This window comes from Argopecten irradians, chromosome 11, assembly GCF_041381155.1.
Source record: "Argopecten irradians isolate NY chromosome 11, Ai_NY, whole genome shotgun sequence".
Lineage (NCBI taxonomy): Eukaryota > Metazoa > Mollusca > Bivalvia > Pectinida > Pectinidae > Argopecten > Argopecten irradians.
Window position 1 is genome coordinate 38,684,660 of NC_091144.1, and position 14,702 is coordinate 38,699,361.

At 36.8% G+C, this 14,702-nt stretch overlaps 1 protein-coding gene and 1 long non-coding RNA gene across 5 annotated transcripts; both read right to left on the minus strand.

Annotated features, from left to right (window-relative positions):
* Positions 1-4,367: 4,367 nt before the first annotated feature.
* Positions 4,368-8,165, minus strand: LOC138335512 (uncharacterized). Its single transcript, XR_011210295.1, has 2 exons — positions 5,738-8,165; positions 4,368-5,619 (listed from the first exon to the last, which is right to left on the minus strand). It is a non-coding gene; the product is annotated as an uncharacterized lncRNA (long non-coding RNA).
* An 8-nt stretch (positions 8,166-8,173) lies between these two features.
* Positions 8,174-12,336, minus strand: LOC138335511 (probable E3 ubiquitin-protein ligase DTX3). Of its 4 annotated transcripts, none has more exons than XM_069284629.1 (4): positions 12,202-12,336; positions 10,901-11,359; positions 9,143-9,360; positions 8,174-8,413 (listed from the first exon to the last, which is right to left on the minus strand). In XM_069284629.1, exons 2-4 carry the CDS (start codon positions 11,339-11,341, stop codon positions 8,305-8,307), a joined length of 768 nt encoding a protein of 255 aa, XP_069140730.1. In that variant the 5' UTR covers positions 11,342-11,359; positions 12,202-12,336; the 3' UTR covers positions 8,174-8,304. The 4 variants fall into 4 exon arrangements, with proteins under 4 accessions (XP_069140730.1, XP_069140732.1, XP_069140731.1 ...); XM_069284631.1 differs by lacking the exon at positions 12,202-12,336 and adding an exon at positions 12,029-12,118; XM_069284630.1 differs by lacking the exon at positions 12,202-12,336 and adding an exon at positions 11,949-12,094.
* Positions 12,337-14,702: the final 2,366 nt, after the last annotated feature.

Genomic DNA, 14,702 nt, shown 5'->3' on the forward strand with positions numbered 1-14,702 from the left:
AAAATATTATCCTTACAAACTAATTCTCCGCCATGAGTACATTCCCTTTTACTATAGAAGATCCAGGGGTTACTATCACTGAAGTTATATCTACCCCTGAACTATATCATAGTAAAACTGGAGGCAGTTCAGGAGAAAAAAAAACTGAACAATCACAGGCCTGCAGAGACTTCCTTTGAAGATTACAGAAAGGGAGCGACTCACAATTGCAACTTCAATGCAACACAGTGTACCGTTATACAATTCCTTTGATGTGCATCAAAGGACATGTGCATCAAAGGATCAAATTACCTGTCTCTTCCTGTGCCTTCAGTTTTACTATGAGATTTTCCAGGGGTTGATCACTGTAATAGAGAAAAATGTGTATAGAGCCAAATGCCTGTGGATGGATATAGTACGTGTCAGTGATAGTATCTCCTGGAGTATTGAGGATGACTGAATACCTGAATTAGTATGATTATTTTTTCTGCATCATGACAATACAAAACTGAGTGAGCTTCCATGTTATAAAACTGATCTGTGTATATATAAGCGAGTGATAAATCCATCCGTTAACATGTTATTGTCATTTTGTAATGAAACAAAGCCATATCCCTGTTGTCATAGCAACCCATTTTATCATCATTCACAGATTCGTTGTCTATATTTAGCCCATAATCATCAGATGATAGTTAGAGTTCTTATCAGCCTGTATTGCCATATGTACGACTGTGTTTGACTTGGTCATGTGATATCGTGTCAAGGATCATTGAAGGGCAATTGAATAGTAGATCTATACCCATATAATATTGGAATAAATCTTGTGATTAGGGAGCTGTCATTTGAGAAGTTACTAGCTTTCCTTCATTCTACCACTAGCCCTCCCACTCTTGGCTTAACTATTAAAGGTGTCTTGACATATTACCACAAGCCCTCCACCTTTTGTCGTCAGTTTGAATTCCATGTGTGGCAGTTGCATGAGTGCTGGTCGGTGGTTTTTCCCATGGTACTCTGACTTTCCTTCACCAACAAACATGGCACATCTTTGAATGATCCTGGCTGTTCATAGGATATTAAACCTATCAAACCACAGGTTTACGACGTGCAAAAAAGAAAAAAGAAAAAAAAGACTGTTTTTAGTGGGTTTTTTTTGCGCATCAAAAACCTGTTGTCAAACCCAACCAATCTTTGGTGTGGTGGCAAAGTGGTTAAAGTGTTTGACATTTTACCACTTGCTCTCCAATCTGATTGAAATATGTATCCTCATAACCACTCTGTTCAATAGAGGATCTGACAACATCCCATGTAAGGGGTCATGTTTGGATGACCTTTATACCACGTGTACTTCAGATCCAATGCATTGCTATGTCAATTGACGCCATTTTGTCTCAGTATACATATACAATTTCCTATTTGGGCGAGATGACTTGATACACAAAAATAATTCTGACAGCTTTTTTCAAACAATTTAATCCCTTTAAAGTCACATTCAAGATTCTGGCAGCAGCAATTTGATTGGCCATTTCTAAATGTCACCTGGATATGACCCCTAATGGGATGTTGTCAAATTCTATTATTCAATGCAGAGATAATAAAGGTCTGTATCTGCTCTCCATTTCTAGATTGGCTGAGAAGTTTTAAGAAATGCTACCATTATCCTTCACCTCCTCTGGTTCCTGAGTTTGAGTGCCAAGCTGGACAATTGTTCTGTACAGTACTTGTTGTAGTTTGGTGTTTTTTCTCAATGTACTCTGGATATCTTCCTCCACCTAAATGGCCAAGTTTCACAAATATTCCTTATCCTTAGGAAATCATTAACTTAGAAAAGCATTACAGAAGTTTAGGAAAGTTTCAAACTTCAATTTTAACATAATTAAAAATTCAAACAAAGGGTAAAAGGAAGGGGCACTTATTTGTGAACCAAAATGTAAGTTGTGGACGAAAAATCTCAGCCATGTTTTAACTCTTTCTGTACTCATGGCACATTAATCTGTCACAGTAAACATGCATATATGGCTTTTAACCTTTGAGACGCAATGTAATGTCATGATTCAAGTAAAAGACTCGCAAGTTCATGTAATATGGGATACAGTGCTGATGTCAGAGGCATCACATGTTGTAAAACGTTGTTAAATCCATGGGATGGGGGCGTTTATACAACTTCTCCAGAAAAGGGGAGGGGCGCTTAAAGGGGGAGGGGCGCTAATTACGGCGTGTATGGTAATGCTTTTCTATAGAGAATTTCATTTCAAGGAACTCTCTACTATTAAATGTGAAGGAATGTTTGTAAAACTACAGTGAAAGTGTTAAGCCGTAAAAAGTTGAAAACTGGTAGGAGTAAAAGTAATTTGCTGGTTATTGTAAAACAGCTGTTAGAATACAAGGAAGTTATGAACTCACTTCAAGTGAACACGTACAAAAGCAGTTTTAACTAACGGTACAAATTTCATTTGCAAATTGAAGAGGGGAAAAATTCGAAAAATGGGCTAACAATTAATTTTCTTCGTAAATCAATATTCATACAAAGATAGAAGAATCCTTAAAGGCCATCCACCTTTCTGAGATAAAAATGTAAATTTTCTTAAAAATAATAATAACATCAGAAAATATGTATCGATGGCTTAAGAAGAGGTTACAACATCAAACCATTGCAAGATTCCTGGTAAATCTGTGTTACATGTAACAGTGAGGATTAATTACAGTTTTGCTGTCTCACGAGTGCAGTGTTAGTAAATTAATGTACGGTAATTAGGACGACGGCGGAAAACATAAGACAACCTGCCTTGTGAATATTAACATTTCATTTATTCGAATAAGGTGACAAGTACAGCATTAATGGTAAGCTTGTAACTTTTTTCGACTCTTTAAAATTATCAGTTTCGTTTTACATACCCATTTTAAAAATTAAAAGCCGCTTCAGAAAAGTAGTCCAAAGTCAATGTAAGCAGGTAAACCTGTCTTTAAAGACCACCTAAGGGACAAAGAAAAAACAATGGTCCTTATAACCAAGTGGCCTTTATACAGAGGTCAAAACTCTTTGGGACCCAAGTGGTCTTATGAAGCAGGTGGTCTTTATACAGAGGTAGTTGCTAAGGCAGGATTTACTGTAGTTTTAACTGCATGCAAATTGTAAAACCAGGAACCAATTTATTGGAGAGAATTGACTAGTGAAGCCAATATCTTGGCTTAAATTGTGTGCTCAATTACAACCTATTTACTCTGAAGTATTGATTGTGAAATCTTTCGGTTTATAAAAAGGAAATTGACAAGATGAGAGGAAAGAACTTGCTTAAGGGAAACCTCCCTAGTGCTTATCATTCCAACAGGGGTCTGTTACCTTAAAACACTACAGGAAATACTAAGTCTTCTGAGCTGATCATTATCTGACATGCCAGGAAACATGTTAAGTCCCTGTGCCATATTTAATCTATGCACAGAGGATTGAAAGGTTTATACAATGAATGAAAAAAAAATAAACAATGGGCCCTTGGATAAAGAAATGAGTCAAGTCCCTGTGATATATCTGGTATTCAAAGTTAAGTCTAGAGACCAACTAATGCAATCAGTGAGCCTTTGGATTAAGGAACGAGTCAAGTCCCTGCATGGTATATCTGGTATTCAAAGCAAAGTCTAGAGATCACTGAGCCCTTCAATAACAGAACGAGTCAAGTCCCTGTGTTATATCTGCTACTTAAAGCTGAGTATATTCATTAACGTGTTTATATGGTATTTTCTATATAGATCACATTGAGGCTAGGCTAATCGATTGAGTCTCGACGAATATTTTATAATGCTAGACCGCACCAGACCCACATGATCATGCTAAACGCAAACCGCTAGAGATTGTCACAAGAATTTCTGAACAGTTAATCAATTCGATTGTTATGCTCCATCGTATTTCTTTCTTATGCCTAATTACGACATCATTTTACTTTCAAAATGTCAGAATTTCAGTCAGCTTCTAAATCGTGAAGCACATGGTCACGAATACATTGAAACGTTTTAGCAGTGAATTGAAATTTCATTTGATGTAAACATTTTAGAACAGAATAAATGAGAAAGGTTTTTCTCATGAGCTTTTTTTTCATTTGCCGTAGTGGAATTTCACGGCATACCGAATACCATGGTTTAGATGTTCATACGAGACCAATAAAAAGACTATCTCTCTCAAGTTTTTCTGATGGTTTCTCATTGTATGGATTGTACTCCGACTTAAAATTGCTTCTCAAGCTTCTTAAAGTCTGGTGACCTTTTTAGAAAAGTGTTGCATCAACTGTTCATATCCTACGGAAAGGTCTCAGATAATTACTGTTGGAAACACTTTCCAATTTTAATGGAAATTCCATCGTAACATTGCAGTATTGTACATAGTCACTCAACTTAAAATACTTTGTTTTCACAAATTTTATTTACAAGAGAATGCAGTTACACAGAAGTGTCATAGGGACCCCTGTGTTCGCTACAATAACCCGCAGGGTTTGAGTAACAATTTCTTTTCATGTGAAGGGACTCCCTCATCTTGTATAACACCGACCATCAACACAAGTATAAAGCTAGCATGTAAATTGTAAAGGAAATGGTGTCCTATTTGCATAGATTGTGATGTAACACTACTGTTGTACACCAGCATCATTACTCACCCCTAAAATTTCATAATGAACCCTTCCATCCTTTGAATTGGAAGAGTTCATGTGTGTCTTTAGGGGTGCGTGAGTATAGCCGGGAAGATTCTCGTGTGACAGTAAAAATTATCTGATCACGTATAACACTGGTATATTCACTGTTCCATGAATCCATAATGGGAACGTGAAGAATCATGACTTTGAAACGATTTGGAAATCAATTGAGAATGAATGTTTAAAGAGTCTTAAAACCAGGTAATATATTCAACACCTGTTGCAGCTTTTTATTATTAATTTCAAGCAACACCGTCACATTCATAAACAACAAACACACACATGTTTCTGTGAACACAATTCATAATTTCAACAAAATTGGTTATAAAGGCAATTTTTCAAAAAAATTAAAGAAATTATCTCATTCACCCCTGAAGACACATTTAGACTCTTCCGAATCAAAAAGTAGACCAGTCCATTATGAAATTTCAGGGGTGAATAAGTAAACTAAAATTCATAGTTGTTAGTTCATTGTGGTAGAATGTCAGACACCTTAACCACACAGCCACTATGGCCCAGAAGTGGAGGGCTAATGGTAGAATGTCAGACACCTTAACCACTCAGCCACTATGGCCCAGAGGTGGATGGATATTGGTAGAATGTCAGACACCTTAACCACTCAGCCACCACTACCCAGACGTAGAGGGCTAATGGTAGAATGTCAGACACCTTAACCACTCGGCCACTATGGCCCAGAGGTGGAGGACTAGAGGTAGAATGTCAGACACCTTAACCACTCAGCCACCATGGCCCAGAGGTGGAGGGCTAGTGGTAGAATGTCAGACACTTTAACCACTCAGCCACTATGGCCCAGAGGTGGAGGGCTAGTGGTAAAATGTCAGACACCTTAACCACTCAGCCACCATGGCCCTGAGGCGGAGGGCTAATGGTAAAATGTCAGACACCTTAACCACTCAGCCACTATGGCCGGGAGGTGGATGGATATTGGTAGAATGTCAGACACCTTAACCACTCAGCCACCATGACCCAAAGGTATTGGCTAGTGGTAAAATGTCAGACACCTTAACCACTCAGCCACCATGACCCAAAGGTATTGGGTTAGTGGTAGAATGTCAAGACACCTTAACCACTCAGCCACCATGACCCAAAGGTATTGGGCTAATGGTAAAATGTCAGACACCTTAACCACTCAGCCACCATGACCCAAAGGTATTGGGCTAATGGTAAAATGTCAGACACCTTAACCACTCAGCCACCATGACCCAAAGGTATTGGGCTAATGGTAGAATGTCAGACACCTTAACCACTCAGCCACCATGACCCAAAGGTATTGGGTTAGTGGTAAAATGTCAGACACCTTAACCACTCAGCCACCATGACCCAAAGGTATTGGGCTAATGGTAAAATGTCAGACACCTTAACCACTCAGCCACCATGACCCAAAGGTATTGGGTTAGTGGTAAAATGTCAGACACCTTAACCACTCAGCCACCATGACCCAAAGGTATTGGGCTAATGGTAAAATGTCAGACACCTTAACCATTCAGCCACCATGACCCAAAGGTATTGGGTTAGTGGTAAAATGTCAGACACCTTAACCACTCAGCCACCATGACCCAAAGGTATTGGGTTAGTGGTAAAATGTTAGACACCTTAACCACTCAGCCACCATGACCCAAAGGTATTGGGTTAGTGGTAAAATGTCAGATACCTTAACCACTCAGCCACCATGACCCAAAGGTATTGGGCTAATGGTAAAATGTCAGACACCTTAACCACTCAGCCACCATGACCCAAAGGTATTGGGCTAATGGTAAAATGTCAGACACCTTAACCACTCAGCCACCATGACCCAAAGGTATTGGGCTAATGGTAGAATGTCAGACACCTTAACCACTCAGCCACCATGACCCAAAGGTATTGGGTTAGTGGTAAAATGTCAGACACCTTAACCACTCAGCCACCATGACCCAAAGGTATTGGGCTAGTGGTAAAATGTCAGACACCTTAACCACTCAGCCACCATGACCCAGAGGTATTGGGCTAGTGGTAAAATGTCAGACACACCAACTTCTATGCTTCTGCTGACTTGTTCAAACTGTATGCAATTACTCAGATATGTTTGATGGCTAATAAAATATTAATAAAATTCATATTCACAAAATAAAAAATCAAGTTATTCAGAATGTTATAGAAACAAAGAAAATGTGATAACGTAAACTAATTTTTTTTTTAAAGTTTGGCATCAGGGTAAAATATCAGTGATGAAATTTATAGAAAATTGTGTCATTCAAGACATTATATTTACATATAACTTTATATACTCAACTTGCTACAATGAATATGTCTGTATTCAGTTGTGTTCATATCACCTTAAACGCAATAAAAACACTGTTCAATCCCTATTTAACACACATGCATACGCATGCAGACACATATATCTGTACACATCTCTATACTAATATCTTACACATATACAATTATCACACTAAATGTTGATACAGGCAAGTGAATTCCAGTCACCCTTGTGACTTAATAGACTATTCCATCCACACCTGTAATTCCATAATGGACTACTCCATTATTCAAGCCAAAGGATTGGAACTTTTCAACTGTCTTGTTTAATGAACTAAAATGTATTTTGATCGCGATATATATCACATGGCCTTGGGGAATTATTTATTCAATATCCACATATATATCATATAGTCTTTTGTAAACAGGGATTTGAGAAACATGAAAACATACATAAAATATCAGTTAAATTCCACATCTTATACCTCCCCTTGTCACAGGGACTTGAGGAATCCACTGATTAATAGTAAGTCATATCTTGATCACAGGGATTTGATAAATTGTTTTATCTTTTTTTGGCTGGGATTTTGACCACTTAATCAATCACCGTTTATTCCATTCAGTTGTTGTGCTGTATCTGTATGGGTTACACTACTACATCCTGAAACTGGTAATCCTGCAGCGGGTAAGAGAGTGCGCAGGAAGTGGTTCAGTTATGCGATTTAAGTGCCGATGTAAAACCCTTGATGTCTTCATGTCCTTTATTCATGATTCACCATAATACATAAACAATATAAATCACAGCACGCTTTGTTTTCCCATCATCATCATCATCATCAATTCATAATCACCATCATCATCCTTATGTGTAAATCTCAATTTTAGTAAGTAAGTAACCGGTGTTTTTTTTCCTTTATTGTGCAAAGTTAAAGAGAAAACAAACCCTTTCCATGAAGTCAGATGTACCATCTTAGCATCAATTAAAATTTTTTTTTTCAATTTCTCTTTGATGGAAGGCGCTATGGTTATATTCCTTGGTTTGATTTGTATGAATTAACATCCAATTAATAGCCAGGGTCATTAAACGGTATGCCAAGTGAAGGAGATGGAGAAAAGCCAGAGTACCTGGAGAAAAACCACCGACCTACGGTCAGTAAATTGCAGCTGCCTCGTGTGTGTTTTGTACTCACAACCTAGAGGTGGAGGGCTTGTGATAAATATATCGGGACCACTCCGCTAACCATGCCCTCCTTACTTTTGTGATAAATATATCGGGACCACTCCGCTAACCATGCCCTCCTTACTTTTGATGAAGGGGATACCACATGGAAGTTAAATCACAGTCACGGTCTGTCGTTGTACAATTTTCCATTTTGTTTTTTCTGATCACAGATCAATGTATGATGTTCAGCGTTGTGTGATCCAGATCCTCCTCTGTTACCCCTTTAGCTGCTAGCTCTTCCGTTACCCTCCCCAGGTACGTAGGATCTGGGTACCCAAAACTGGAAGAAACAGACACACATCAGTACAAGGGAAATAACTCTTCGAAATTATGACCTAAAAAATATATACATGTAAAATGAAAGAAAGACAGAGATGGTATCAGCGGAAGGGAAATAACTCCTTCAGATCAAGATGATATTTTTTTCTTTATTTTTGAAAGAATACTCAGATTAATTTGAAAAACTGAAAATCACAGTCTCAGGATAAAATTGCTGAGACCTTAATTACAAACTTAGTCAACAATGTTATAATGATCTTAAGAGTCTGCGTCCAGAATATCAAAAGCTATAATTAATCGGAAGCAAACAAAACTATAAGGAAGCTGCTGTTAAACGATAGCTGTTTTTTATTTAATCATGACAGTAAAAACTTCAAAAATATATAATTGGCTTATTGAATTGATCATCAGTTGACTTAACTCATTAACCCTTGTAGACACATTTGGACTCTTCCGATTCAAAAGTTGGAAGAGTTCATTATGAATTTTCAGGGGTGCATGAGTTAATGACACAACCAGAACCCACGATCAATATCAAACAAAGATTATAAAAAATCTAAGCTGAATGAGGTTTTTCCATCAGATTATAATCATATCTTAATCTTCACTCCTTTCCGCTAAACCTACTCTGGCCCAGCATGGAAATCAAGATGTGACTTTAATCAGATCTGAGGTTTTAGTTCTTATCTTAATATTAAGAGCATTTGTATATCCACTGATTTATACCTACTTCTCAGTACCGCCTGTAAATGATGTTTTATGATGAATATCATTCCATGTCACAACGTTGTCAGCTCCGGTGGTTCGTGACCTTCCGACGGTGAAGACGAGACGCCGATCAAATGCAACTTTGAGCAACCTCACAACCTTTATCCCTTCTGGACTTTCCGGGAAGTAACCTGTCCGGCTTGTTCCAGAAAACCTTGTCCCTGGATGAGGGTGTTCCGGCTAAAAATCAAACATTTGAATAATGTTTATGGACATATTTTAATTCAATTAAGTCTTGTCTCTGGATGAGGGTGTTTCAGCAAACAAAAATCTTTATGCACATATTTTTTTATCCAATGAAGTCTTTCACCCCTATGTCATTTTAGTAGACTCTACCATGCATTGATCTGGACATGTCCATTATGGTCTACAGTGGTGAAAGGGGTAAAGTCACACTAAATTTGTTTAATCCTTAATTACAATGATCACATTGGTGACATAAATTCCAATGTAGAAGTCGATGCCAAAACTAATTAATACAGTAGGCATCTTTCCTAACGAAAAGTTACGATCAAGTACGTTTCTTTTCAAAAGAAGAGTACTGTATTTAAACTCTTGGTAAAGATGTACTAATTGCTTCAACAATTGGGTACTTACCCCTCATTTTAAAACCAAGAGGGGTGAAAAAAACTATTCATCAATCAACACTTGTTTTTTTTTTTTTTTTTTTTTTTTTTTTTAAATTGCAATCAGTGAAATCTTATTAAAATCAGTCTGTGACAGGAATTTTTTTGCTGCTAGTAATTTAGACTAATTACTCGGAAATGTTACTAGTCCGACTATTTAATAACTAGTCCAAATTAGATATACAGTAGTTTTGCTTCAGCACTTCAGTCATGATCAGTTTCAATTTTTGACCCAAATTACAGTCTGGCATACAGTTTGTGAACACAAATTCTCACAAAATTTCTGAAAATGATGCATCCGGACAGAAATAATCGCATACAGAATGCACACAAAATGTGTTGAAAAATGCAATTGACCACCACTCCTATATATCGTGTAGGAGCCACTAGTCCAATCGGAGTAGTTCATTACATTTGGCACTAGACCGGCTGTAAAATTACAACTCATGGGCATCAGACTAGTGCTTAAAGTCGCAGACTGTAAAATTACAACTCATGGGCATCAGACTAGTGCTTAAAGTCGCAGACTGTAAAATTACAACTCATGGGCATCAGACTAGTGCTTAAAGTCGCAGACTGTAAAATTACAACTCATGGGCATCAGACTAGTGCTTAAAGTCGCAGACTGTAAAATTACAACTCATGGGCATCAGACTAGTGCTTAAAGTCGCAGACTGTAAAATTACAACTCATGGGCATCAGACTAGTGCTTAAAGTCGCAGACTGTAAAATTACAACTCATGGGCATCTGACTAGTGCTTAAAGTCGCAGACTGTAAAATTACAACTCATGGGCATCTGACAAATGCTTAAAGTCGCAGACTGTAAAATTACAACTCATGGGCATCTGACTAGTGCTTAAAGTCGCAGACTGTAAAATTACAACTCATGGGCATCTGACTAGTGCTTAAAGTCGCAGACTATAAAATTAAACCATATATAGTGTAACCTGTCCATAAAGACCATCCAAGGAACAGAGTGGTCTTTATACACAGGTTGAATAGTGCTGAAATTGTCTTATTAATCAGTGGTCTTTATACAGAGGTGGTCGCTAAGGCAAGTTTTACTCTATTTTTAAATTTCAGTCACACTTACCCCTTGAATTCCATTTGGAAATGAATAAGAAACGGATATGATGCCATATTGTTCATATCCTGGTAGAGTTCCGCTGGATAACCTTTGAATGTTGATATGCCCCGGGGGTTGTGTTCCCGTAATTTTACCATATACTGTTCCGCACACTGGGCATGATGGTTTGTACGTAAAATGTTGTCCTATACACTCTTTACAAAACTCATGTGAGCACTTTTGTAGGACAGTCTTATTGGAAAAGTCATCTAAACATATAGAGCAGCGTTCCTCCTCTTTGGGCGGAGCACTAGTACTCTGGGTACCAAGCACCAAACCCATCGCTCCAGATTGACACGGTTTATTCGTCGGGTAGTCCTCTATTTCCATAGGCTCGTCTCCATGAGGGTATCCCAGAGTCTGATGTGGAATCTGATGCTGCTGATGCATGATTGCTATTTCTGCCATTTCATTTGGACAAAGATTCTGAAAAAATAATATAATTAATAAATACATGAAATTGCATATAAGATTTGTTTTAGCAAATAAGCATATCTTTATGGCATGTGTAGCTGGATTGGACTGAGACGATCATCGTAGACCAGGTAGCTCAGTCTGTTAATGCATTCCAGTAGTGTTCACAAACTCGCCAAACTTTAAAACATTTAAACCTTGACTTGATAAACACTGGAAAAAACGTAAACATAATATGTGACTATCCTCCTCCACCTTGCCCCGGAAAAGAACTTTAAAACTTTAAAAGGAGCTGAATACAGAGGCCCAGAAGCCTATGTTCAGAAATCATCCTGAGGTATTCTGAGCTATGTGCCTCAATTGATCCAAATTCTATAAATCTTAAATTCTTACTTGTAGTACAACACATATTTAAACTGTTAAACACTTTCTTAATGTTTCAATAACAGTTACACTTATTACGATAGCAATTCAATGCAACCATCACGCCTTTCCTGTGATAACAGATTCATAGAAATCCTACTTTCGTTTTCGCAATCGTAACATAGATTTTGAGAAAACACGGAAGGAAAAAGGAAAAAATTAGCATTTTGATATTTACATTATCCCAAATTTAAGATATAATCTTTTCAGCTTGTCTTCTGTCTTTTTCTCGTCTCTGTTTAACGTAGGCCTACTAACCGTTACTTAAAATATTTCTCCCGATTTCACCACGATGATGAAACGTCCTGGAGCCCCATCGCTAGAGTAAACGTCATACCTAATTTTAGAATTTCCAGAATTACCAGATTAGTCTCTCGACTTATTTGGTTATTTTCCTTTCAGCTTTCAACATGATCTATGTTTATACTTACAAATTTAACGCTGTCATTTTGATGAAAAAGATAGATTCTACTTTCTTTTTGTGTTTTCTATGTTGACAAGTAAAACAGCAAGAGTGTTATTTACTTCCGGCTTTACCGGAAATTACTTCGCAAGACTAGTTTTTAAGTTGAAGGCCGGTAGCCGGAGATAAGGCTAACGCTAAATTCCTTGAAGAATTTTTGCTATGCAGTTTCGATTTACTACAATCCAAAATTTATGATATGTTCAATATCACAACATTAATTACAATAAAAAAAATTCGTAAGAATAAATGCAACACCCTTTTAAGGCTTTTTATTTTTTTTTGTCTGAGATACAGTCAAAAATAAATAGATAAATAAAAAGACAAATAATATAGGCAGGTTTAGTCGACTTGTTACAGCATAACCACACATTTAAGGATCGATTGTCAATTGTGTTGCTTGCATTGACTGATGAAGAAAGTAAATCTCGTGGAAATGAAGTTAACTGCGATATTTTATTTTGATACAAACAGAATACACATATTTTCTTTTGTCTTTTAATCACTCATTTTGCTCATAACAGCAAAACTATACGTCCTCGGTCAATATTTTTCTCTGATCGATATAACCATGTATCAACCTCATCAATATGCTATCATTAAAGAATTGTTACATTGCATTTATTGAAGATATAAATGCAATCTGGGTGGCAGATAAATAGAATAGTGCCCTTTAATTGTTATATTTACATTTTACTTTCTAGTTCAAAGTAAAACGTAATTTAGATGCGAGGGAAAATTTGTATTTCCCACTTCAGCCATTTAACCTCCACAGCCAAGTTCAATGTGATAAAAAATAGTCCATATGAAAAATTGGAAAGACAACAAAATTTCAATGTTTTTCAATAGCTTTTCATTTTACTTTCAATTATCCAGACATTTAAAAGTTTTTTTTTATAGTTTCATAACCAAATGGGTTCATTCAACAACGTCAATTTTCCCGGGCGGACTAACATGGTATCAGTAAACAAGACTCATATCCATTTATAAAGATATTACTACACCAAGTCTAAGCTGCATTTATTGGCTCATAATGCAGATCATGGTTATCATTAGAGTAATGGGAGTCGCTGTGGCAAAATGTAAATATATTTGAATAGTATGCATTATACATATATAGCCTTGGTTGAAAAATTGTGCCAGGTACCTGTGATTGTAAACAGATGACGTTTGTTCTTCCGAGACACCATGTCTTCCTTTGCTTTTACAACGAAGCACTATACTTTCTGTATTCATTGTATATATACCTTTCAATATTAAATAATATTTATCCATACCAAGATTATAGAGACATAATTTAACATTATGCTGTGTCATACTTAAATATTTTTTAAAAAAAATAAATCAGGCGTTAGAGGCCAACCACCTTTCCGAAACGGCTTCTAATTTTTAAAATGGGAATGTAAAACGAGATCAATAATTTTGAAGAGTCGCAAAAGTTATTAACTTACCGTTACTAACGCACTGACCATCACCTTCTTAACAGTTCAATTAGAATAAATAAAATGTATATTTTCATAACGCGGGCCGTTTTATGTTTCCCGCCGTCGTCCTAAATACCGCGCGGTAGTTAATCATCACTGCGCCAGACGGCAAAACAATGAAATAAAAATTTAAAATTTGAAGAAACTTTTATTTTTTTGTTTCGGAAAGGTGGTGGGCCTTTATGCTGTATTAGCCACAGGGATCTGATAAGTAGTTAAAGTTAATATCAATATGGACTCACCAGAGTGTCCATATATCACTTTTAAACATTTTAGAGGTCTAGATAAAAAAAAAATCGATAAAATTCGTATTCTACATAGGACTACACTTTATACATATACTGTATTCCAAATTTGCATATTACAGAGTTATCTGCACTTGCGGGTAGGTATTGATTGTGTCGTCATGTGTTTGCGAGCGTAGCGTCATACGTTTCTGAGAAAACGACGTGAATTGCACTCACAAAATAATGACGTAACAATCGATACCTACCCGCAAGGGAGTTAACTCTGTAATATGCAAAGACGGAATAGTCATTCTACTTAAAATTATACTTGTAATTCCGCTCCACTACCATACTCTACGTTACGTCGAAGCGTAACGTAGAGTATCGTAGTGGAATGGAATTACGAGTCTAACATATTTTGATTATATTTAGTACAAGGTAGAATACGAATTTCATCGATTTTTTTATCTAGGCTTTTAATCCGTCTATGAATGGTCTATGGACACTCTGGTAGGTTAATATTGATAAAAACCTTAACTAATTCTCAGATCCCTGTGGTCTTAGCTAAATGTCTGGTTATATTCTGTAATGAGAAGTCAATTGTTCCAAGCACCTGTTTGTTACAATGGGATATTGCGTCACAATCAGTCTAACACAAGCGAGAATGTAAACAAAATGTCGACGCTGTCGAACTGCTGTAAAAATAAAAATGGTAAATTTCTCTCTATCAGCTAGCCGTAATGGTCAATTTGACGAAA

Bases quoted from the DNA above. Each gene is read 5' to 3' on its own strand.
- LOC138335511 (XM_069284629.1), bottom strand. From the start codon at position 11,341: ATGGCAGAAATAGCAATCATGCATCAGCAGCATCAGATTCCACATCAG. The intron at 9,361-10,900 runs GTAAGTGTGACT...TTTGATTTTTAG, and splicing joins TTCCAAATGGAATTCAAGGG to CCGGAACACCCTCATCCAGG. The intron at 8,414-9,142 runs GTAGGTATAAAT...TGTTTCTTCCAG, and splicing joins TTTACAGGCGGTACTGAGAA to TTTTGGGTACCCAGATCCTA.